General features: G+C 35.1%; 1 protein-coding gene across 1 annotated transcript; it reads right to left on the reverse strand.

The window, feature by feature from the left end:
• Positions 1 to 1,024: 1,024 nt before the first annotated feature.
• Positions 1,025 to 2,215, reverse strand: LOC100020439 (actin, cytoplasmic 1-like). Its single transcript, XM_016424972.2, has one exon. The coding sequence runs from the start codon at positions 2,190 to 2,192 to the stop codon at positions 1,068 to 1,070; it is 1,125 nt and encodes a 374-aa protein (XP_016280458.2). The 5' UTR covers positions 2,193 to 2,215; the 3' UTR covers positions 1,025 to 1,067.
• Between the last annotated feature and the right edge of the window lie 23,777 nt (positions 2,216 to 25,992).

Here is a 25,992-nt window from a genome sequence, read left to right on the forward strand (position 1 = left end):
CCTATTTAAGAGAAGTACCTACACTTAACCCTAAGAAGAACAATTTAGTAACTACTAGGCACCACAAACCATTTGGTTTGGAGGGATTTAAGCACAGCATTCCTTCTTTTGAGAAGAAGCCTTTAGCTGTGATAAAATAAAAAACAAACAAACAAACAAACAAACAAATTTGAGAAGATATGCAGGCAATTTGATCCAACCTGGATTCATTTTGAATATCTTTTAGATGAGTTACTAACTAAAAGGGAAAAGGATAAAGTTATCGAGCTTAGTAATGAGAAGGGCACAGTTCACTGGTCTGAGAATGATCCTCATTGGTATGTCAATGATGAAATAAATTATGCAAGATTGTGCCAAGCTAGGGAGTCAATTCTTTTTTTTTCTTTAAGGTGTGCACTTTTATTTGAACTGGTCTTAAGTCAGTGTACAGATAAAGCTCCTCCCCTCCCCCAAGTACTGGCGCCAATCTCATTAACTCCCAGGGAGTCTGTTAAAGTCTTCATTCACATCTATGTTGGGGGCAGGGAGAGAATTTAGGGAGCCATTCGTTATGGCTGACAATTAAAAAAAAAGGAACAAGTATTAAGGTGGAAGATACAAAAAGTTTTTTTTTTAAAGGATTACATAATTTACACATAAAGCAATACTACTGCCACCCCCACCCCCTCCCTCTGATCTGTATTTATGTTAAGTAGCTCTGCTCCTGTGGAAATAGAGCAAGACAGCCTTCATAGAGGCAAGTAACTCTCTGTAACAATGCATTATATAATATTTGGAATGACTTATTAAAAAAAATGTAGAATCAGAGTCCTGAAGACGCACTGTAGAACTTTGGGGATGTTTGCCTCCAGCATTACTTTAGACTGTTCATTACCTTCACCATTCCAGTTTTTAAATCCTGAGTCAAGTACCAAAAACAAACAAACAAACAAAAACAAAATAAAACAAAACAAAACAAAAAAAAACAAATAAAGCCATGCCAATCACATCTCTTTTTGGGGGGCAATTATCATGTCATACCCTTTGACAAAAAAAAACAACCAAGAAAAAAAACATCAACAGTCCATTTAGAAGCATTTGCAGTGGACAATGGAAGGCCCAGACTCATCATACTCCTGCTTACTGATCCACATCTGTTGGAAGGTGGAGAGGGAGACCAGCATGGAGCCTACAATCCAGACAGAGTATTTGCGCTCAGGTGGGGAAATGATCTTGATTTTCATTGTGCTGGGGGCTAGGGCTGTAATCTCCTGCATCCTGTCAGCAATGCCTGGGTACATGGTGGTACCACCAGACAATATGGTATTGGCATACAAATCCTTACGGATGTCAACATCACACTTCATGATTGAGTTGAAGGTAGTTTCGTGGATTCCACAGGACTCCATGCCTAAGAAAGATGGCTGGAAGAGAGCCTCTGGGCACAGGAACCTCTCATTGCCAATGGTGATAACCTGACCATAAGGGAGCTCATAGCTCTTCTCCAGAGAAGAGCTGGAGGCAGCAGTGGCCATCTCCTGCTCAAAGTCGAGGGCCATGTAACACAGCTTCTCCTTGATGTCACGCACGATTTTCCTCTCAGCTGTGGTGGTGAAACTATACCCTCTCTGGGTCAGGATCTTCTTGAGGTAATCCATCAGATCACGGCCAGCCAGATCCAGACGGAGAATGGAATGGGGAAGGGCATAACCTTCATAGATGGGCACAGTGTGGGTCACACCATCACAGGAGTCCATCATGATACCAGTGGTAAGACCAGAGGCATACAGGGACAGCACAGCCTGGATGGCAACGTACATAGCTGGGGTGTTGAAGGTCTCAAACATGATCTGTGTCATCTTTTCTCTGTCAGCTTTGGGGTTCAGGGGGGCTTCTGAGAGCAGTACAGGGTGCTCTTCAGGGGCCACATGGAGCTCATTGTAGAAAGTATGATGCCAGATCTTCTCCATGTCATCCCAGTTGGTGACAATACTGTGTTCAATAGGGTACTTCAGGGTCAGAATACCAATCTTGCTCTGTGCCTTATCCCCCACATAGCTGTCTTTCTGGCCCATACCCACCATCACACCCTGATGTCTGGGGAGCCCCACAATGGAAGGGAAGACAGCCCGAGGGGCATCATCTCCTGCAAAGTCAGCTTTGCACATACCAGATCCATTGTCAACAACGAGCACAGCAATATCATCATCCATGGCGAACTTTGAAGTGGCAAGTTTAAACCTTTAAGAGAGAGGAGGTGGTGCCGCACCTCACCTGGAGGCAGGGAGGAGGCAAGTGCATGCTGGGTGAAAAGAGCTCATGGCTGGGAGTCAATTCTTAATGCAATCAGAGCTTATTCCAATAGACCTGGTACCTGGACAAAATTTGAAAAGCTCAAGCAAGTGATAGGAGAAAATTCTTCTCAGTTCATGGACAAACTTATAGAACTAGGAGGAACATTGACTTAACAAGAGAAAGAAATATTAGAGAACTGAGAAAGCAGTTTATAAAGATTGTTTCCAAGTAGTCAGAGACTATTTCAAAACGAGTTGATGAATATGGACTTTGGTGAATTAAGGAGAATGGCACTTTATGTTCATAATGGGCAAGAAATGAAAGATACTGATGATAGTGATTTATTGGCTGCATTAAGAAAGAAGATAAAAACACTAAAGGGAAAAATTGAAAGGTTTGAAAAAGGTGATTTTAATTTTGGGTTAGCTATTACTCCTGTGTGAGAATATACAACCCAAAGAAAATATACAAATCAGAGATCAATGTGCTACTTGTGCAGAAAAGGGGACACCTGGTGATAAATTGCAGATGCAGAAATCAAATATTCAGCAATTTTAGAAATAATGGTGGAAACTTTAGAAATAGCTATTCTAGAAACAATAACTATTCTAGAAATAACAACAACATCGATTTAATTTTGGAAATTATGGGAATAATAGAAAGAGTAACCAAACAGAGGAAAATGACTTGTTACAAAATAATTGTAATGGGGCACACCTATGTACTAGCCAAAATATAAATCCACCTCAATGAGAGGAATCTCAGAGTGGTGAACATAGTCCTTTTGCCTGGGGAGAAAGGACTCTGGAATAAAAAAGTGAAACATTTGATTTTCCTGACCCAGATATATTTTCAACAGTTCTCCCAGTCCATTCTTCCCTAGATAGCACTGAACCACATTGTAACATGATTCTTTGCTCCAATGATGTCAAAAATGTTAAAGTTATTAATGTTTTTATTTACTACTAATTCCAGAGCATTATTTTATGGTCTAGGATCCACAGGTGAAATATAAAGACTCTTACAGGTGATACAGTTTAGATTAAAAAAACTCTCAGTGAATAGAAACAACTCAGCTGGCCTAGAAAGGTCCATTCTAGATACCTGCCATCAAAAATGATTAGAGGCTTAAATTGAGGACAAAAATTAGTGACACAACCAGACATTTTAAAAGTATATTGAAATTCAAGAAGACTACAATTGGACAACTGGACAATATATACAAGAACACTGGATTATTACAAGGACTACGACAAATGGACATTATTTTAAGGATACTGAACTTGGCATTTAAATAAAAGTTTCTCATACCTAAAGGTTTGAAATGGAATGTAATGGGTAAGTGTATAATTTATGTTATATTATTTTATTATGTTATTTACTATATGTTATCTTATTTGTTATATATATTTAAGTTGTAGGATATAATATTTTATGTATACATAATTATAATACTTTTATAGGATTATAAAAAAGTTATAGATAAAAATACACTTTCATAGAAAATGTTAAAATTAACTAAATGATAAGTAAGTGGTAAAGTATTATTAGTGTTGATCAAGATCCTCCTCAGGAGAGATATATTAGATTATATATATATACATATATATATATATACACATATATATACATACATGTATGTATATAAGGTTCTTATTTATCTTTTATTTATTTTTTGTGTATAGTAATTGTAAGGTATATTTGAATTAATATATTTAAGTACTTATTTCTTTAAAGTATAATGAAAATAGGTTTTATTTATGTATATTATCAATGTTGTGATTGTAATTTCTATAAATATAATATTTGGAATTGTATATTATTTGAGAATTGCATGTTGCAAAAATTATTTTGCTCTTTTACTTTCTTTCTTTAATTCTCCCTGCATATAATATAGAGTATAGGACAGTTTTATTTGCAAGATTCATTGGGGAGACAAAGAATCTTGAGGGGTAATACGTTAAGAAAGTTTTTAATAATTTCTCTTTTTTATATTTGAGAGGAAAAGAAGCAATATTATTTTTCGGTAAAAGACCGCCTGCTGTGAAGGTTGTCACTAAGAGTCCCCCTTCTGTGCCTCTTGTCAGTTAGTAACAGAAGGCTATGGTTGCAGGGAGTAGTCATTCCCATAGAGTTGTCAAGGGCTTTTAGTCTCTGGGTCTCCTGGGGAGAGGTTGTGCTGCTAGCACTCCCTCTGATTAGAGACAGAGAATGGAATTAAGGGCTTAATAGCCTTATTGATTATTAATAACTGGGGTATATATGATAGATAGTGAGAGGAGAGTAAGGGGAGGGCTTCTGGCATAGCAGAAGATACTGCCCTCAGAAGCAAATAGATTTAATGCTTTTTAGAGAAATTTAGTTAGGATTGGGATCCTGACTACAGTTACTAGCTATTGTAAGATTACTTTCACTTTTCTCCTTCCTATTTCCTATCTTTATTTCCTAATAATAAACTAAGTGTTTTGCATTTAACAAACTGCACACTGACTTTTGTTCAAACTCCTACCCCTAAAAATGTAACCCTTCACAACCCCAAAGAGATAATAAGGAAAAAGAGTTTTAAGAAATTATTCATAGTCCTGCTCTTTGTAGTGACAAAAAGTTGGAAAATGAGGGCCTGTCCATCCATTGGGGAATGGCTGAACAAATTGTGGTACCTGATGATGATGGAATATTATGTGCTAAAAGGGATGATGAACTATAGGAATTCCATATGAAGTGGAACATTCTCCAGGAATCAATGCAGTGGAGGAGCATAACCAGGAGAATATTTTACACAGAGACTGATACATTATGAAACAATCAAATGTAATAAATGTTTCTACTAGCAGCAACACAAGGATCCAGGACAATCCAGAGTAACTTATGAAAAAGAACGCTGTCCACTTCAGAGAAAGAAGTGTGGGAAGAGAAATAAAGAAGAAAAACATAAATTGACCACATAGTTCAATAGGGATATAATTAGAGTTTTGATGTTAAAAGATCACTCTACTGAAAATATGAATAACATGGACTTAGGTTTTGAACAATGATACCTGCATAACCCAATGGGATTGGTTGTCAGCTCTGAGAGAGGGAAAATAAGGGTGGGGTGAATCACGATTCAAGTGACCATGGAAAAATATTCTAAATAAAACCTGTTAATGGTATATATCTTTTCTTCAATTTTTTTCAGTAATTGTTTTTATATTCTTGATCTTTTTTTCTTCCAAATGCATTTTGTTGTTTTTTTTTAACTCAATAAAATATATTATTGGTAATTTAATTGGAATTAGATTAAATAAGATTAGTTTAAATATTATTATCTTTTAAATTATATTGGCTTTGCTAATCCATGAACAATTAATGTTTCTCCAGTTATTAAGATCTGGATTTATTTTGTAAACAATGCTTCATAATTATGCTGTTGTTATTCTTGTGTTTGTTTTGGTAGGCATATTCCAAGGTATATTATTCTTTCTCTGATTATTTCAAATGGAACATCTCTTTCTAACTTTTCTTGCAGCAATTTATTAGCAACTTACAAAAATGCTGATGATTTACGTGGTTTTGTTTTATATTCTGATATTTTGCGAAAATTTTTGAGAGTTCCAACTAACTTTTTAGTTGAATCTCTAAAATTTATGACAAATTCCAAAATTTTATTATCTCTTTTCTCATTTTTATTCCTTAAGTTTATTTTTCTTTTCTTATTGTTATTGCTAGCATTTCTCATACTATATTGAATAATATTGATGATAATGAGCACCCTTGTTTCATTTCCAATCTCATTGGGAAGGTTTCTGTTGTCTCCTCATTAGAAGTAATGCTTATTAATAGTTTTAGATTGATGTTTTATATGATTTTATGAAAAACAAACATTTATACTTGTTTTCCAGGGTTTTAAGTAGGAATGAGGGTTCTATTTGGACAAAGAATTTTTCTGCATCAACTGATATAATCATAACTTTGTATTAGTTTTGTTACTCATACTATAAATTGTAATGATAGATTCTCTTCTTAGTATAAATTTTTTGGTCACAATGTATTATCTTTATGACATTTACTTATATTCATATTTATTAATGTTATTAGTCTGTAATTTTCTTTTTCTGTATTGCCCTTAAAGAATTTTGGTAAAACTTCATTTTCCCCTTTTCTTTCCAATAATTTATTTAATATTGGAGGTAATCAATATTTAATAGAATTCACTTGTAAATCCATCGCATCTAGATTACTTTTTTTTAAAGGAAATTTATTTGTGGCCTTTTCAATTTCTATTTCTAAAAATGATTGATTTAGAAATTCCTTTCCTTCCTCTAATAAGTTACACAGTTTATTTTTTGTAAATAGTCTTCCATTTCTTTTACATTTTTATTTTTCTTATTCTTTTGGGATCTCTTTCAGGAAGTGATTAGTGGATTCCATCAATTTCTATTTTACCCTCTGGTTATAGAATATTTTTCCTTGATAGTTTCTTGAAATGATGTATAATTCCTGGCATTTTTAAAATCATTACTTTAATGAAATCCAGGAATTCTTAGATTATCTCTCCTAGATTTATTTTCTAGGTCAGTTCTTTTTCAAATGAGATATTTAACATTTTCTTCTATTTTTTCATTCTTTGACTTTATTTCTCAATATCTCACAGGGTCATTAGCTTCCTCTTGCTCAATCCAAAGTTTTAAGACATAATTTTCATAAGTAAGAAAAACACAGTCTCTTTCTGTGTCCTTAGATATCTTTCAACTTTAAATCAATTTGGTTATTCACTCTCTCTGCCCACTGCCAGTCCTTCTGGGCCTAGCTAGCTAGGCTTTTCAGCCTAAGTAGGCTTCATAATGGCTTGGCCCTTTCTCTCTTTCTCTTTGCTGTTGATTTCCCCCACAAACTTATTCCAGAAACCCTAACCTGTTCCCCTCCTTCACCTACCAATGGGTTTTTTCAGTCTTCAAGGGAACAGAAACACCAGCCTTCACTTATAGGGAAAAAACAAAACAAAACAAAACAGTAAACCTCCTGGAGACCCACTACTGTGCAGGTTGGCTGTTGTAAAGCCAATTGACTCAGGCTATGCAGAATTCTAAAGATTCTATCTGGCCTTAAAGAAACCTTACCCACAATTCTTTACCCTGTCCATAGCTGCTAAGATCCCAAATACCCCAAGTGGTCCTCATTAGCCCATTGGCTTAATTAATTCATAATACCTCCATCTATGAAATTCAAGATGAACAAAATCAAAACTTAAGTTCTCAAGTTTCTATAAAAGGTTTTACAAACCGTTATCATAAAAATCTTAAGTTATAGTATTCCATATTACCAGGAACTTTTCTCTAACTAATCTAATGGGTATACAATAGCTACCCCACATTAAATTAAGCAGTTTCATTATTTTAGGTTAGATATCAATTTAATGTAGATCCCACCACTCAGAATCAACTTATAATCAGAGTTTCAGTGAAACCTTCAAACCAATTGTTTCCCACTGATATCTGCATCTCTAATTTATATCACTCTATACCTTTTCTGACTTCCCATAGAACAAGAATGAGGAAAGGCAAAAAATTGTTACACATACACATGAGATTAGAAATTGCAAATCCAGGTTACACCAACCCCTCTTTTTGGCCCAAAATTCTTATTCTTAGTTTTAATTAAAATTTCCTGTTAATACTGGAAGGTATCCAAATCATAATTTTAAATTCTATTCCTGGCAATGTCCTCTCAGGTGTACCTAACTAGCCACCTATGTTCCAAAAGGAGTCCAAGCATAGAAGGTTAACTAGGCTGCTAAAGATCCATAATATAAACACATATAACTTGAATCTGTCTCTAAGAAAGCACCCAAAGAGGCCCATGGAAATTTAATAAATGTCTGATCAAAAAAGCAATAAGAATTTTAACCAAACATGGTTTTTTTTTGTTTGTGTGTGTGTGTGTGTGTGTGTGTGTGTGTAAGTTCAGACTTCCATTGTTCACTATTCTAAGCTGACCTATCAAGTTGAATCTGTGTTAAAAACAATAGGTTCCTACAGGTCATACACTTAAAGGTCATCTCAAGCAAGTTGAATAGCTGGAAATTTCAAATTCTCCAGGTGGTATCAAATATGCTGAAATATGAATAATTTAAAACTGCTACAGTACCTATATAACAAAGGTCTTTAATCAGAGCTAGGGGACTATAATCTGGGAAGGCATACTAAACTACAGTTATTAATCTTGTTACTTGAATTAACTGGTGGGGCAATACTGAAGAGATCAGGCCAAGATGGCCAAGTAAGAAGTATTTGAAGCTTCCCAATCAACCTCCAAATGACCCCAGAAGAGCAAAATTGTCCCAAAACAAATACTGGAACAGAGTAACCAACAGAAGGAGGGAGAAGCAGTGATCTGGCTCAGAAGAAGTTGGAGAAACAATACAGAGGACTCATCTCACCAAGGAGAAAGCACTGAACAATTCTCAAAGGAACTCAAATGGGAAACAGTAGCAAGCTGTAGGGGAATGAATATAGCCTGCTCAATCCAGCATTAGCATGGTAGGTACAGAACCCAATACAAAACAGGAGGAAAAGGTAGAGGAATGTAGCCTGGCATAGTCCACAAGGGAACAGAAAACAGGCAATGGTAGAAGCTCTTGACCAAACAAAGTCCATCCTTGGTGGTTATGGGCAGAACTCAATTATGGCCCACTGAACTGAATATATACAAATTCCCAAAAAGCAGGCCAATCAGGCCATGTCTGCAGAGTGCTCAAGCTGAGACCCAGACAGCTAAGCCAATTCCAAGCATAGGACAGTATTCTCTCCATTATAGGACAAGAGCTAAGGTATAAATAAAATCAAAGAAGAAAATAACCCCAAAGTGAACAAAAGAATTAGAAAAAGCCTGATGCTAGAAAAATATTTCATCAAGGGACTGACTAATATAAAAACTCAGAATAGGAAAATGATACAAAAGTGAAAAACTATGATGCCTCAAAGCAAATGTGAAAGAATTCCAAGCCCAAAATGAATCTAGAATAGCTTTGAAAAAGGATAGAAAAATAAAAGATAAACTTTAAAAAAAAATAGAAGTGGAAATGATAGGGGGATATCTAGGAAAAAAAAAAACTTACCAAAGAAAATATTTTTTTTAAAAAAAGGAAATATAGGAAAATAACTTCTTAAGGAAGGAAGTACAAAGGCTGAATGAAGAAAATCAGTTCCTAATAATTAGAACTGGACAAATGGAATCTAATGACTTCATAAGATAGGGAAACAATACAAAAACATTCAAAAGAATAAAAAATTGAAAAAATTAGAAATCTCACTGAGAAACAGCTGAACTGGAAAAATATGTAGGAAAGAGTCTAAGAATCATTGAATTAATTAAAGTCATAATTTTATTGTTTTATCTAAGACAAAGTTTCATTTGTGACAGTGATGAGAAAACTTTTAGAGACTGCGTAGCCAAACTACAACCCTCACATTGCATGTGAGCCACCCCCTTACCCCAGATAGGTGAAGGAGGAAGCGCCACTTGGCAGAGGGATGGGTGATATGAAAAATGTCCTCAGGAACATGTGAAGAGAGAGAAGGAATTTCCATATCTATCAATTCCCCTCCAGCCCTACCATCTATGAGCCACTGTCAACTAGAAAAAACGCAGAACTATTAAATAGTCAAAAATCACTCTTTAATCAAGGGAAAAGGGGTTAGCACTACTAATGCGACAACAGAGCTGCTTCCCATGACTGCACAGAGTCAAGACACCCTGGTCACCAGCCCCTGGGAGTGACTCCGACTCAGGATGGACTCCAAGGAACAAAAGAACTTGGCTACAAGGAAAATGAGAGTGTTCAACTACACTGACTAGATGCAATCAAGCTAGAAGCTAGGGTGCAAGAGAAGGGGGCAGCTTACAATGGTTACTAAAGGATGGTTCATGCCCAGGTCTGACCTTCCTGAGAGAGGTTTTAATATAATAGGGGATGCTACCTAAAACAAAGAATGTCCTTAGCATATGCTTATCTCACCCAACCAGGATTATCATTTCCCTTCAGGGTAGATTCCATGGCAACAGGGAACAAGTACAAGCTGTTGGGGTCTCCAATGTACAAGCTAAATCTAAAATTGGGGTTCATCAGATCTCACTAGGTAACAAGTTTGGGATTCCTAAATTCCATGTTGACACCACCCACCTTACCCTTAGTGTGCTCCAAAGGGGAGAGATGTCATCAGGCAGAGAGGATAAGGGGAAGGGAACCTACTCCAGCATGGGCCCCAAAGGGTTACCAACACTGTCCTGGCCTTTTCTTTTGACTCCTATTTGAGATTCGGATTCCTGAATCAGAAGTACTAGATTCTTGGCTGTTTGAGAATCAACATTTAGTAAATATTAAATAGCTGAAGTTAACATTTAAAATGATGAACATTTTAATTTGTTAAAGAGAAACCTTTGACTAATAAGTGGAAGGATTTTACTTTTTTTTAATTTTTATTGTCATAAAAAACAAACTTCCATGTTGGTTTTTGTAAGTACAAAGTCGTACCTAACCAAAAACACAGAATAAAACCTTAAATTCACTGATATGAAAGACTACTCAAACAGTTCTTTCTCTGGAACTGGATAGCATGCCTTGTCATGACGCTTTCAGTATTGTCCCAGACCATTGCATTGCTGAGAATAGCCAAGTTTTCAGATAATTATTGTGCAATATAGTTATTATTGTGTTGAATGTCCTCCCACTTAGCAGAAGCATTTCCCACTAAACATTATCACAAAAATCTTGTTATAAACATTAGGAATGGTCCTCTATTTATTCTAATTGATCCAAAGCAGTTATCAAAACTGAAACTAAGTGTAATTTCACAATTTTAATGTCAGGGTTCAATTTAACCTACAGACCAAAACTCAAAGTCAACTTCCAATCAAAGCCTCAAGGAAATAATCAAACTAATTTGCCTTGCTATTGGCATCTTTCACCTGTACCAAATGATCTTTTCCTACTTCTCATAGTATAAGGGTGGGGAGAGATGGGAGAGCTGAACAGCTTGCTTTTCCCACAGGCACACACAGCAACACACACACACACACACACACACACACACACACACAAGTATATGCTTACTCCAAAAAAAATAAGAGAGAAAGAAATACAAACACTTCAACTGATAGCTAGCCTTCGAGTTAAAGTGCTTGTAAGAATGGCCACATATACTCCATAAGAAGCCCATGGATGGTGTGGAACCTAGGAGTGTCACATGATCTTTAATTTAAAGGCATATACCCAGAAGTCATTCTTTAATGGGAATTTGTCCAGAAGAATTCAAAATTGCCCATGGGTCTGTATCAGACCTGTGATCAAAAAGCTAAGAAGAACTCTGGGCAAACAGGTTTTTTGAATTCAGTACTCAACTGAATTACCTAGTTATTTGAATGGAAATGCAATGGGTTCTTGAAGGCATTACATCCAAAGGGTAACCTCAAGCAGGAAGCCTGGTGGGAGACTTCAAAATCTCCCTGTGATCTGTCAATTTGTAAATAAATCAAAACTTCCAAGATGATTGTAACAATGCTCTTTGATCAAGGCAGGTAGATTGTAATCTCAGAAGTCCCATGAATTATAGTAGAGGGACTTCTAAATGAACTACACAAAGTGAGGAATTTATATGGAAAATAAAGATATAAATCTGGTTCATTGAATTCATGGAAATTTGAATGGTTATGATGTCCTTGAGGTTTTGATTGTCTTCAGATGTCTTTTGGCTTGAATGATTAATAATTACTCAAGGATTTAGTGTTTGATCTAGAACAGAAAATCTGGGGGTTTCTTGCAAAAAAAAGATGTAACTACATATACTATTGTCACCATATATTTACTAATGATTATAGAAATATCTATTGATTCCACCACAGTTTAAAGTGACTGGAGGAAAATGCTTTCTTTTTTTCAGTGGTTCTAGTGAATCCTCAAAAGACGTAGTTGAATGATTAATGTCAAAAGGCTTTGAAGGCATATGCTTCTAGTGACTAAAGTTGTTAACCTTAGAGGGAAATATTCTCAGTTGATCAATTTAACAAAGAAATGTTGTGGTAGTTCTACTTTATTACTGATGTGATGGAGGCTTCAAAGTTTGATATTGCCTGTTCCTTTGAGGTTGAGAAAGTAAGGTGTCTTCAGGTGTTGCCTCTTTCAGAGAAAGCTATACCTCTGTTCCCTCACACACATACATCTCATTTCTCATTATTGGTAAGGTAGCTAGGAGAGAGAAAGTGTTGCTGCAGTGATATTTTGTTTTGTTAGGAATCATACTATGCAATGATTCAGTAGCAAGTTGAATTGTTTACTAAAATGGAGGTTGGAAGGAAAGTGAGGCAACACTTTTGGGGCTGATGTGTGTTTTGTGTTCTAGATAATATATTAAAGAACTGGTGAATCTGTAGTGGTACATAGGCAGCATTCTTCCAATTTGATAAGATTTTTGTCAAGAAGACATGGTGGTTACAGGTCAGATAAGTATCCTGTCCACACATCTCCTACTTCAATGGAATCACTTAAAAACACATTGTCATAAATGATAGCATGTGGAATATAAGTAGTGTAAAGACCGCCTGATTAAATATAATTATTGTAAAAGGGATCTGAGATGAAACAACATATTTCTATAGATTTTTTATATTCTTCACTTTTGATATTCTTCAGGCAAATCACCCCACCCTCCAAAAAATAAAAATCTCCACTTCCTTCATATTACTTCCAGAGTTAAATACAAAATAAGCACCTTAAATTTAATAGGCTTTACAAATTGGTACAATCTTAACTTTCCAGTCTTCCACCCTATAAACTCAGCCACATATCTATAATCTCGATTTATTTTCATAAATGCTATTCCTCACAGTTATTTTATCCCCATATATGCACCTTCTCATTGCATAACCTTCTGTCCTCCGTTCTCACCTATAGTTTTTGGTATCCCTGACCCTACTTCAAAAGTCATCCAGAATTCCATAAAATTCAAGAGGCATTACAAATACTTTCCCTTGGAGGCTAACATACTTGTACTCTATAAACCATGAGGAAATAATTATTTTATATTTCCTTCCCAAATTTCCATTTTTCTAAACTGTAATTTTGATAATATTTGCACTACTCAGATCCAATGTTTGTTTTGAAAAGTAAATGATATAATGATTCTCTGTTTGCTTCAGTTTACTTATGGGTAAATACTTACCTCCAATTATTGTATGGATCATATATAGTAATAATTGTAAAATGCTTGGCACAGTAACTAGCACATAATAAGTATCATATGTTAGTTATTCTTATTCAAATTTCTTGGTTTAACTGAAACCTTTTTTTAAATGTTGGCTATTACAATTATTTTTTTCAATAACTATTCATAGATTTAAAACAATATATACATATATTCACATATACAAATATATGTATGTATAGCTGTAACTTCACTGGTACAGAAAACCACTGTTTTTGTGTGATGAAGAAACTGTTTAATAATGCACATTCCTTGGAACTTTGCATCTCAAGTTATAGAGTTGCCTACAGGGATTAAGAAATTAACTGAACCTATATTGAAATTGTTTTCCATGTATATATTTTATTTTCTAACTTGCCAAATTAATTTTTACATTATGATGTCTTGATCTCAAAAGACTTCATCAGGAAATGCCTTCAAAACATTTTTCTTTACTCATCCTGCAAAGCCTTCAGTTCTCAGAAATCATCTCTAAGAAGGAGAAAGTAATTTAGATTATATTTTTCTTTGGAAACTGTCTTCTACTAATACTTAGGCAGTTTAAAGAAAATGCAAATATAACCTTAGTTTTGGTAGTCTTATCTAGCCATTAAAAAAGAAATGAAACTTCCAAATTACTTTAAATAAGGATATATATTTCTCCATTATTTTGTGTTAGTATATTTCACTTTTACATAATACTACTTGTCAATGTGTGATAATGTAATTTTTATAATTTAATCTATCATTATCATAAACATAGGATTTTAGTTCTAAGAGAATGGGATTTGTCATTTTTAGAATAATTCCTAATTTTCCCCTGTAGTATTCTATTCTGATATTTGTATTTTATTATGCCTATCTCTCCAAAACTACTTCAGCATTGGCTATATTTATTTTCATCATAATCTCCAGTTTTCTAGCTCTGAGTTAAAACTTCAACTTTTTAAAAAATATACCTTTATAATATTTTTAATTTAGAACATTTTGCATATGGTTGGTAATAGTTCATAATACTTTTGAGAACTTTGCATTGATATCATCAAATTCCTTATTTAATCTGGAATTGTTCTTTGTTTTATTAGATTTTTTAAATCTGGGATATCTAAACCTTACCAAAGATATTTCATGAAAATATTCACCCCCTCAACAAGTTATAACTTTCCTTCCTATACATATTGTATGTGAGGCTTGTGAACAGTGGAATCATAATAGCAAAGAAACTCCATTAAGGCAGAAAAGTAATGAGGTGAAACAAAGATATAATTTGGAATTAAAATCTAATGTAGTTTAGCAACTGTTGTTTTCTTTAAGATCACTAGGACATATGAAGTAAAGGAAAACCAATAGATATCATTTTGATAGAGAAATACCAAAATGGAGAAAATTCTCCCCCAGCCATGCCTTATTAGAGTTCAACTGAGGGCAATACTATAAGTTAACAAAATTGCATATCCTTAGGCAAATTTCTTCCTATTAGCTATTATTTTCTTTATGATCTGATATTATCTTAAGATTTCCCTTGTCTCACATATATACATACACATATATGTATAAAATTAATTAATTCACTTATGTCTTGGGCATGGAGGCCCTGTATCATTATACAGTATCATTGTACAGTAGTTGGCAACAGTATTCTGTAGTGCTAGATTTTGCCTCAAATTATCTGAGAAAGTGAAGCCAATGAGATAAAGTACTGAGAAGTCCCTTAAATTTTACTAGGGCCCTCTATGTCAGATGAGACCTCTTTGTTATTAGAGTAAAACTGATAATAAATTCTCAATTATTTAATATTTATTGATCATTACCTTCATATGCCCGTTTGTTTTAGGCCATTGGATTACCAAGTCTATGTATGCATTAGATTATCCTGCATATATCAGTTATAAAAATGTTTCATGGGAAACCCCAAATCCTATTTAGACCTTATGGAGAACCATGTTTTTTTCTGCTTTGGAAGCCATGGACATGGCGCAGGGGTAGATAATTGGCTTAGTGTATGAATGGCCTGGCTAGAGACATTGGTCCTGGGTTCAAATATTACCTCAGATATTTCCTTGCTCTGTGACCCTGGACAAGTCATTTAATACTAGTTGCGTAAACCTTACTGTTCTACCTTGGAACCAAAATTTAATATTATTTCAAGAACAGAAGGTAAGGGTTTATATATGCATATATGTACACATATATAGATATAGGTATATAGATATGAGGGATATTAAAAGGAAAAAGGAAAATTCTTCCCTAAAAGCAATTTTCTCATATCCTATTTGTTTATATTTGCACAGAGCTATAATGTCTTTTCCACCACTTTGATGTTCTTTGATTAGGAATTATCACTTCCATTTTTGTGTTCTTATGTTCTGAGATCTGAGGACACAATTACTTGTTCATAACTGACATTTTGTATGTATATTTATGCTTGCTTGAATTAATGATTTTAAAAAATGGATTATATCACACTCCTTTGCTTGACCTTTTGGTGGGGGTGAACTTTAATTGGAGAGGTGAAGAAATATTTTGGTGTGTGATATTCATCATCTCTAAGTTCAATAATAAATATTATTAACACATGTACAAAGTAATAATTTAATACAAAGTCACATATACATAATTCTCTATTATTCTCAAGGTAACCATTCCCTATCCCTATTAAATTCACTTTCTGATAGGGAGAGATCATGCAAACAACTATGTAAATAGGGTATGGGAAAGTAATGTGTTTATAGCACCTACTATATTTCAGGCTAAGTTACTCAGTTAGGTTTTTTCATGGAGGGTGGTTTGTGGGATGGGATTCCATGTTTAATTATAGGTCTGAATCAGAAGTATAACTGTTTTGGGAAGGCCAGCTTTGGGTTGACAGGCTAACAGGCCCATTCTAGACAAAGCTTGTCCTAAGGTAACAAACACAGACCACTATATAATAGGGACAGATGTTGGATTTATTAAACAAGGAAAGTTGAAAAGGGGATTTGGATAATTCTAAACTGTTTACCTCAAACTGTAAAAATGGAGATTTGAACCTAGGACTCCAACCCTCAAAATTCCCTTCTCCACTTCCCAGGATGCTTTGTAACCTCACTGAATTCTCACCTGGGCTGAGAGCAAATTATTATTTAAAGAGTCTCCACCTATGGCTGGGACTCTCTTTCCTGTTTCCGCTTGCAAGCAGATGGGTCTTTCATGATGTAGGTGAGGTTGAATGGGCTTCTCGGCCCTCGTTCGCACGTGCTTTTCTTACTTGTATATTCTTAAGTTCTTAATCTTTAATAAACCTCTAAAAATATAATACTCCTTGCAGAGAAACTAACTTCTACCTTGCCTCAGTTTCCCTTAAATTTTAATCATAACAAAACCCTCAGACCTAAATGTCCTGTCACCCAGAGTCTTCCAGGATTTGAACTACACTGATACTTACCTACATGTCTCAAGATACCAGACCCTAATATAAATAAACCTACACTAACACAAAAACCCACCTTTTGATGATAATAGAGCTAGTGGGGTTTGGCAGTTAGGCAGGACAGGGCCCAGTGAGAGGTCCTGAATCCAGAAGGACCACAGACCTAATCTTACAGACAGATGACCTAAATGGTTCAGGATCACACCAGGAAGCTCAGTAGATGACAACAAGCCAACAGGTAAGCAGGTAGGATGGGAAAGACAATATAGAAACAGCCACCAAAGGGAAGCACACAGTCCCTCCTGGTCAAACCAGAGAAAAACCCCAGATCCAACCTCAGTTGACTGTCTCATACTTTTCCCCTCACATTCCAGAATCTTTTCTCTGCATCTGAATCTCCCTGTAAACCCATCTCATATGCTCAAACCCTCTCTTCCTTACAACAGGTTCAAGACAAGAAGATTCATTTTTCTGAGTTCAAATCTGTCCTTAGACTGTTTTTTAACTCTGTGGTCCTGGACCAGTTACAACCTTATTTTACTTACCTCCTCATGAGCTGGGGAAGGAAACAACAAATCACTACAGTATCTAATGGGCTCATGAAAAATTGGACATGACTGAAAAAAATGAACAACATGTGTCAGGTACTATGTTAAGCACTTAAAAATGTTGTCTCATTTGATCATGACAATGATCTTGTAAGGTAGATGTGGCTTTTATTTCCATTTTACAGTTGAGTCAGCTGAGGCAAAGAAAGATAAAGTGTCTTGTCCAGTGTCACTCATTTAGTAATTATTTTGGCTTGCATTTGAACTCATGTCTTCTTGATTCCTTGCCTAGCATTGTATATACTCTACCATGTAGCTATTTCAAATATATACTCAGAATAACTTATTGAGAGAGATGTCTATAGTGCAACAAAGAGAACTGTATGCTGATTGCAAATGCTTTATCTGGTTTTAAATGATTTAAAAAAATCCACATTATTAAATTTAATTTCTAAAATACCTCAGATATTTCACAAAAGATCATATTGTTGTATCCCTACATCAGGGATCAGAGTATTTGGCATATGAAAAGAGGGCTGTAGACACAGACCAGTAGCCACTAGTTATCTGTCTTCTAGGAGCAAGGGGCAAAGCATGGATTCCAATTTTTCTTGAAGAAGATCCAGACAGCTGTACAATTAAAAGTACATTTTTATTAAACAAGGTGACAAAGAAAGAGAGTTTGGACAGCATAGCATAATGCATATTAGACTCAAAATGGAGTCAGCAGGTGTGCATTACAAATTGGATACTCCCCTGCCCCCTGAACCCATTTAGTAGCCATTGACCCTGACCAAGTCATGTCCCTGCTTTGGCTCTCATTTCATTGTCTATATAATGAGAGTTGGATTATATTCAATCTAATCCACCAAACATCGATTAAGTGCCTATTACATATGTAGTCCTATAATAGTTTCTGGGGATACAAAGATAAAAATAAAGCAATCATTTTCCTCAAAGGCTTTACTTTCTTCTGGAGGTGGGAGAGGAATCCAAAAGGCACATTAAGTAAACATAAAACAATTTTGTGGGATAGAGTACACCAAATAAAGAAGATCAAGAAAGATCTTATATAAGAGATAGATCCCAAGCTGACCCTTAAGGGATCTAATAATTCCTAGGGAAAGAAATGAAGAAGAAGAACATTGTAGGCCAGACATATCAAGTAACAGCTAAGAGCCATTCTAACTTGAACTCTACATTGATCTGTGATATCCTCAGCTATAGGTATATATCTGGAGTCATTATTTTGTCATACCTAATAACATCAGCATGACTTGGCTATTGGAATAGTCTAAAAATAGATGGAATAATTATGGAAAGGACCAGGTTGATGTAAATTTTGATACTGAAAGAGGATATAAAAATATTCTCAAGGAAAATTCACTTACAAGCTTTTTGATTGATTTTGATATTGTTCTACCCTGTCAGATAGAAAAAAAACAAGGCTTTATTCTTTTTTCTTTCACTGACTATATTATTGATCCAACTGATCTCCCAGTAGCTGTTCTTATACCCAGCATGTCTGATTCACAAAAAATTGAGCATGAGGATATTATTTTCTGTGTGTATTTTTCACTGATAAGCTTCTCAGGATCTCTGTAACAGGAATGGAATAACTGAGATTCCAGTAAAATGGTTACTCACTTGAATTGATAGCTTCCCCCGAATGTCTACAGCTTCCAAAATCTTTTTCTCCATCTGGATTCTTTTTATATAATTCATATTTTATAGCTCTCTTAGATGTTATATCTTAGAAGAAAAAATATAGAATGTATAGGATATAGAATATAAGTAAAAGGGTTACCTTAAACAATTATATGACCTCTTTGCCAAATATTTAAAGAGTTAACATAGTATTTTAGACTCAAATTCAACTTGCACACATCCCCACCACATTCCCTAATGTTGATGCAAGACAACATTCATTTAGGATGGATTATCTCTAAAAATAACTATAAGATTCTACAAGTTTAAGTATGGGCTTTCCCCAAGAACATTGCTGATCTTCAAACTGAGGACACCTCAATGAAGTATGACAGAACAATCCTAACCATCTTTAATGATACAGGAGAAAAAAATAGAGAGATGGTAGGGTCTGATATGTTGTGACCAAAGTCTCATTTGCTAAAAATTTAACTTTTTGTTGTTATTGCTATTTTACTTTTTTTCTGCTTTTCCTAATTTATCTTAAATTAATATTTCGATCTCAGGATGTTTAAATGTTTAAATCCTATGATGATTAGCAAAAATATGTAGATTTGAAAGCTTTTTTAAGAAAAAAATTATGAATTGGAAGTGTTATGATTAAAATTCTCTGGAGACTATATCTTAATTTATAATGATTTATTAAATAAAAAAGCAGGCCAGAGAAAGAAAATATACCAATATATAGAGCCAGCCATTTCCTTAGCAGCATCTTCAGTGAGCCAGCTGATTCAGCTTCTGAGCAAGACCTTTGGTGTGTCAGTACTCTTTTAGTCAATCTCCCTGTAGGTGATTCCAAGGCAAAAGCCCCTTTCCTTTCCTTACTCTAATTTATGCTCTTCATGATATTTCTTTCCCAAGGTCCTTTGATTCCAATGACTTTCCTCAGTCCAGACAAAAGACAGGACCAGAGTCACTATGTGACTTTAGAATGGCTGGACAATGCTGCTACAGTCTCTTCTACCACGGTAGACAAGAGGAGAGAGGACTCCATCCACTGTCTCAAAAACATAAGATTCAAAGGTTCAGGAGGAATGTATTTTGCTTTAAAATCAAAAGGTTGTTTTAGGAAACCAAAAATTGGGGTACGGGCTAGTGTTAAATTTTTACAATGGGATGAGTTGCCATTTGTTTCACTTTTTATGATCAAGACAACATTCCATAGAACAGAATACTTTGTAAATAAGTGTTTTATTTGTATTTTTTTAAACACTTACTTTCTGTCTTGGAGTCAATACCGTGTATTGGCTCCAAGGCAGAAGAGTGGTAAGGGCTAGGCAATGGGGGTTAAGTGACTTGCCCAGGTGTCTGAGGACAGATTTGAACCTAGGACCTCCCGTCTCTAGGCCTGGTTCTCAATCCACTGAGCCACCCAGCTGCCCCCAGGGTTTTATTTTCTAAATAAATGATCCCTTAGGAAAGAAATAACAGGAAAGGAGGAAATACTTTACTAAGTGAATTTGTTACAAGATAAAAAAGCATTAGAGGGCACCACATATTGTGATATGGAAATCACTTTAAAAGACTGATATATATTAATTTAAGGTCACCAAGGAATTCAGCTATGTAATTCCTAAATGAAAACTCAAGTCAGCAGTCAAACTTTTATGGAGTTTTTAATTACAAACAGGAGGAAGAAAGGCATTAGAGAGAGAGAAAGAGAGAGAGAGAGAGAGAGAGAGAGAGAGAGAGAGAGAGAGAGAGAGAGAGGGGGGGGGGGGGAATAGGGCTTAAATACCCACTCTGCTTAGGCTGGGCCAAAGGCCCAGGGCCTTGGATAGTGGAGGCAAAGAAAAGAGATCAGTCCCTATCAATCACGTGACCAAAATGGAGAAACAGTCTGAGGGCCTCCACTCCAAGCCCCAGGCTCCAACCACCACACTCTCCTCCACATAGAAAGAAGGAAGCCCTCCTCAGCTGTCCTCTACCTCACTTCCTGTGTCTCACCTGTGCCAATGGTGGCTCTAGCTTAACCCAGGACCACCCAGAGGTCTGTCCCCTTTGCACGTGTCTGTTGAAGGCCATATTCTCAAATAATTAAATCTTGAGCTTTTGCTGCAGCCCTTTCTAAATCCTGTTACCTTGAGTAGGGTGGAGATTATAGTTTCCAAGACTTGATTCTGTCATTCCAAGTATCTCTATTGTTATTGATCAGTAAATAGCCAAATCTCATACTCTAAAGAATGGTTTAAACAGGGTTGAGTAGTTTTGAAATTCACAATATACACAAAGAGATGTATAGACACAGACTAGATGACCTCTGACATCCCTTTTAGTTCAAAATCTATGAGTTAATTTGATCTATAATACTTTATCTGAACAGGATACATCAAGATGGAGAAATAGGGTTAAATAGTAATAATGGCAAATAGAAATGTTGCAGATAAATTAAATAATAATTACATATACAAAAATATATGTAATCTCAGGACACAGGGACAAGATATCCCCAATATTTGCCTCATCTCTTTTAATACATGGAATAACAATAGCATACATTTCTCTTCTGCATTGTGATTTCCATATTATTTTCTAATATAAGTCCTATTATCTAGATTTTATAAATGAGAAAAGTTAATTTCAGAGATTTGAAGTGAATTTTCTAGAGCTACATAGCTATTAAAAATTAGAACCTGGCTTTATACTCAGAACTCTTGACTCCATATTTACTATTTTCCCATCTAATCTATTTGGATCAAGGTACAATTTAGATTAATAGATTTTAGAAAAGAGATTAATATTTCTCTGAATTTCAATCTGATTACCATTCCATAGGTGGGTAGCATTATCATTATAACCACCTCAGTTTTACATATGTCCACAATGAAGGAAAAATATGAAAAGAAATACAATTTGGGAAACCTAAATATTAATAAAAGACATTTGATAAGCTTAAAGTTTCCTCATTATGGAAGCCACTCTGATATCTTAAATCACTAAACAAAGAGACATGTAAAAAAAGAAGTCAAAACAGTATGCTGTAGTCCATTTAACAGTCTCCTATATATATATATATATATTTTTTTTTTTTTGACTAGGCACTGGCTTTGTGATTACACATACTCTCTCTCTCTCTCTCTCTCTCTCTCTCTCTCTCTCTCTCTCTCTCTCTCTCTCTCTCTCTCTCTGTCTTTTTCTACTCTACAAATTTTATACCAATTTTTTTACAAAATTCTTAGATATATTTAGGAAGAGCCTGCATAATGGAACTCTTTAATCCTGGTCAAAACAAAGGTGGAAGGGTTTGTGTGTGTGTGTGTGTGTGTGTGTGTGTGTGTGTATGTGTGTGTGCCATTAGTGCCATCAAATTATTTTTTCTGAGTTTTACTTTTTCCATAAAGCATAAAATAGGTATTCACAAAGACCTGAAAGTACACCATTATCATAATACTATTCTCCTTTTTTTTTTAATAAACCCTTAACTTCTGTCTTTGAGTCAATACTGTGTATTGGCTCCAAGGCTGAAGAGTGGTAAGGGCTAGGCAATGGGGGTCAAGTGACTTGCCCAGGGTCACACAGCTGGGAAGTGTCTAAGGTCAGATTTGAACCTAGGACCTCCCGTCTCTAGGTATGGCTCTAAATCCACTGAGCCACCCAGCTGCCCCCTACTATTCTCCTTAACTAGTTTTCTCCTCTTCCTAAACCTGGTACAATCTGTGGGGTTTTTTTCTGACTGTGGATGGCAGAGAAAATGCTGATGTAGGGCTAAGTCACTACATAAGGGCAGCAGTGAAATGGACTATGTTCTCAATGATCTGAGAGTGCATTAGATGAGGCTTCAGATATATACAAATATGTGTATATATACACAAATGTTTTTATAAACACACACATATATCCATTTTCATGTATGCTTATAATGATCAATACAAGGTGATTTTTTTGGAAGAGGGAAAATTAACAACTGGAAGAAGAGTATAGAAGTGGTTTTTGAGTTGAATTTTAAAGGAAAGTGAGCTTTATCTGAAGTTGAAGTGAGAAGGTATTTATTTCAGGCATAAGTATTATACAAAAAATGTACCTGTACAAAGAAAAAAGATGAAAGTCAGATGTCATGCTGTTCCAAGGAGAGAAAGCACAATTACAATTTAGCTAAAGTTTAGAGTGTAGGATGGGAATAATGTATATTGATTCTGGAAAGGTAACTTGGAGTCACGTTGTGAAGGGATTTTAAATTCCAGATACAGATTTTGGGCCTTATAGGTAATAATGATTCTCAGAAGTATATTCAGTAAGAGAGTGATACAGTGAAGCTTCTGCTGTAGGATTTTATTTGAGTAGTTGTGCATAGGATATATACCACAACTGTTTGTTAATTAGTTATCTAACTTGCTCAGTAGAAAGAATTAAAATGGCTTGTTAGAGAGGGACTCATGGACAGAGAGTCAGGAAATCATCTTTGTTTATATAGATTTCAATTAACTAATGACACAAAGGCTGGGAAGGACTATTCCTCCAAGAAGATATCCATGTAGATTCCATGGAGATATCCTTTTACTTCACCACCTCAAAAATATGTCTTTTAGAAAAAGATGCAGAGACTTAAAATGTTTTGTATGAAAAGGGTTGTATTTTAATAGCTACATTAAGCCATAAAATGTGAATTTATTGTCAGTCTAAATCATTAATTCCAAATAAGATCAAAAGGTAATAAAATATTATTGAAATGTTATACTAAGAAGGTTATCTCCTAAATTGTATGCTTATTTTTCCTTATTAGGCATACAAATAAGCCTCTTAAATGCTGGTAATCTTCTTTTTAGGGGAACTTATATTAAATAATTTTAATTGTTTATTGTACAGGAGATATATTATCAGTATAAAATCTATATCTGGAGCAATTTCTTAAGTATTAAACTTATGAAGCTCATTCATTTCTAAATATGAACTCTAAAATAGTGCCCAATAGGAAGGATTAGAAATGACTTTTATTAAGGAAGACAAAAAAGAACTGATAATTCAGAAGTAACATAAACTAAACAGAGAGGGGGGGGGGAGGAAAGAAAATCCTACAACAACAAACTCCCTTGTCTACAGAAGGTAGACACAATTTTTATTGGTTCCTAAAATGGATGAAATACTAATCTTGTTTTAATACATCAGAGACATATGAGAGTAGAATTTAGTAAATTCTAAAGAGAAAACAGGATTTTCCTGGCTGAAAGTGAAACCTAAAAAAAAAAAAATAGAAATATGTTCCTTCTATCAATGCAAGTCAATCAGGTCAATTAGTCAGTCAAGAAGCATTTATAAAACACTGACTCTGCCAGGCACTAAGACATTTGTTATTCCACGGCAACATCATCTCTACAATTTATAAGCTTAGAGAATTAATTACAGCACTGAGAAGTCAAATGATGCAAAGTCAACTAAAGGCTTCCTGAACATAAGATAAACTTTCCTTCCAAACTATGCTTTGTATCTTGAAGTAAAATATAATCTTAGAATAATAAAAAAGATAAAATAAATGGCTTTTTCAATTAGAAAACAAACATGTTAGGACATGGAGATCAATTCCATTCTTCAACAATCCCAAACTCATTCTTCCTTCCTTCCTTCCTTCCTTCCTTCCTTCCTTCCTTCCTTCCTTCCTTCCTTCCTTCCTTCCTTCCTTCCTTCCTTCCTTCCTTCCTTCCTTCCTTCCTTCCTTCCTTCCTTCCTTCCTTCCTTCCTTCCTTCCTTCCTTCCTTCCTTCTTCCTGTTTCTCTTTCTTTGTTTGTTACTTTGTTTCATTGTTTCTTTGTTTGTTTGTTTGTTTCTTTCTTTCTTTGTTTCTTTGTTTGTTTGTTTGTTTGTTTGTTTGTTTGTTTGTTTGTTTGTTTGTTTCTTTCTTTCTTTCTTTCTTTCTTTCTTTCTTTCTTTCTTTCTTTCTTTCTTTCTTTCTTTCTTTCTTTCTTTCTTTCTTTCTTTTTCTTTCTCCCTTTCTCTCTCTCTCCCCCACCATATACAAATTAACATAATATATTATAATCTGTTATATACATATGTAGGCACATGCATACATACAACAATACAATATATGTCCACACATAATCACACAGTGCACATATACACTTTGGCCATGCATGTTGTTATAAAGAAAAGTTAAGGAGGAAAATGTGAAAGTTTACAAAGGGGAGTGGCATTGAACCAGCAGGAAGATTCTGGAACTTTGAGGAAGGGTTGAACTGGTACTGAGACTGTTAGCTGTCTCCCTCTCTGGACATATCTAGAGGTGGTAGCTGCATTTCCTTAGTGGTTGATCCTTGTTCCTGACCTGATTGCTCTTTTGGTTACTATATTTCATCAAAGCAGAACCTGGTGATACTGACCAAACATCTGCAGTGATTGTGTGACCAGGCCTGGGTCCTTTTTGGATCTAAGACCTTCCCTGGACCCTATCAAATTTACACAGACCTTTTCCTTAAAACCAGTTAAGGGGGGTTTCATTGTAGCTTAGACCAGAACAGAAACAGGATTTTAGGCAGTGAGGAGAGCATTAGAGTAGGAAAATCACTCTGAAGAATCTCTGTGAAGAGACAATGAATCTTTGAGGGTATTATAAATTTAGCTTTAGGGTTATCCCTTATACTTTTCCCCTATTCTATTTAATTAAACCTACTTTCCCATTTCACTGGGTGGTCTGTGTACGTAGTCTCAGACCAGGCTCTGCCTGGCTGAGTTTTGTTGGCCTTCCAAAACCACAGATAATCTTCTGACACAGGCCCAACACAATTCATCCCTTCATATCCCCAAACTCTCTTTCCCTTTTACAATGTATAAGTATGTGATTTGGTGTGCATAAGCATATACTATGTATATGTATAGGTAGATGGGTTGGTAGAAATCCAATTAGTCA

The sequence above is a fragment of the Monodelphis domestica genome, chromosome 8, assembly GCF_027887165.1.
Source record: "Monodelphis domestica isolate mMonDom1 chromosome 8, mMonDom1.pri, whole genome shotgun sequence".
In the NCBI taxonomy this organism is placed as follows: domain Eukaryota; kingdom Metazoa; phylum Chordata; class Mammalia; order Didelphimorphia; family Didelphidae; genus Monodelphis; species Monodelphis domestica.

What these genes read in the sequence shown, in the direction of transcription:
- LOC100020439 (XM_016424972.2), bottom strand. Translation starts at nt 2,192, where the DNA reads ATGGATGATGATATTGCTGTGCTCGTTGTTGACAATGGATCTGGTATG.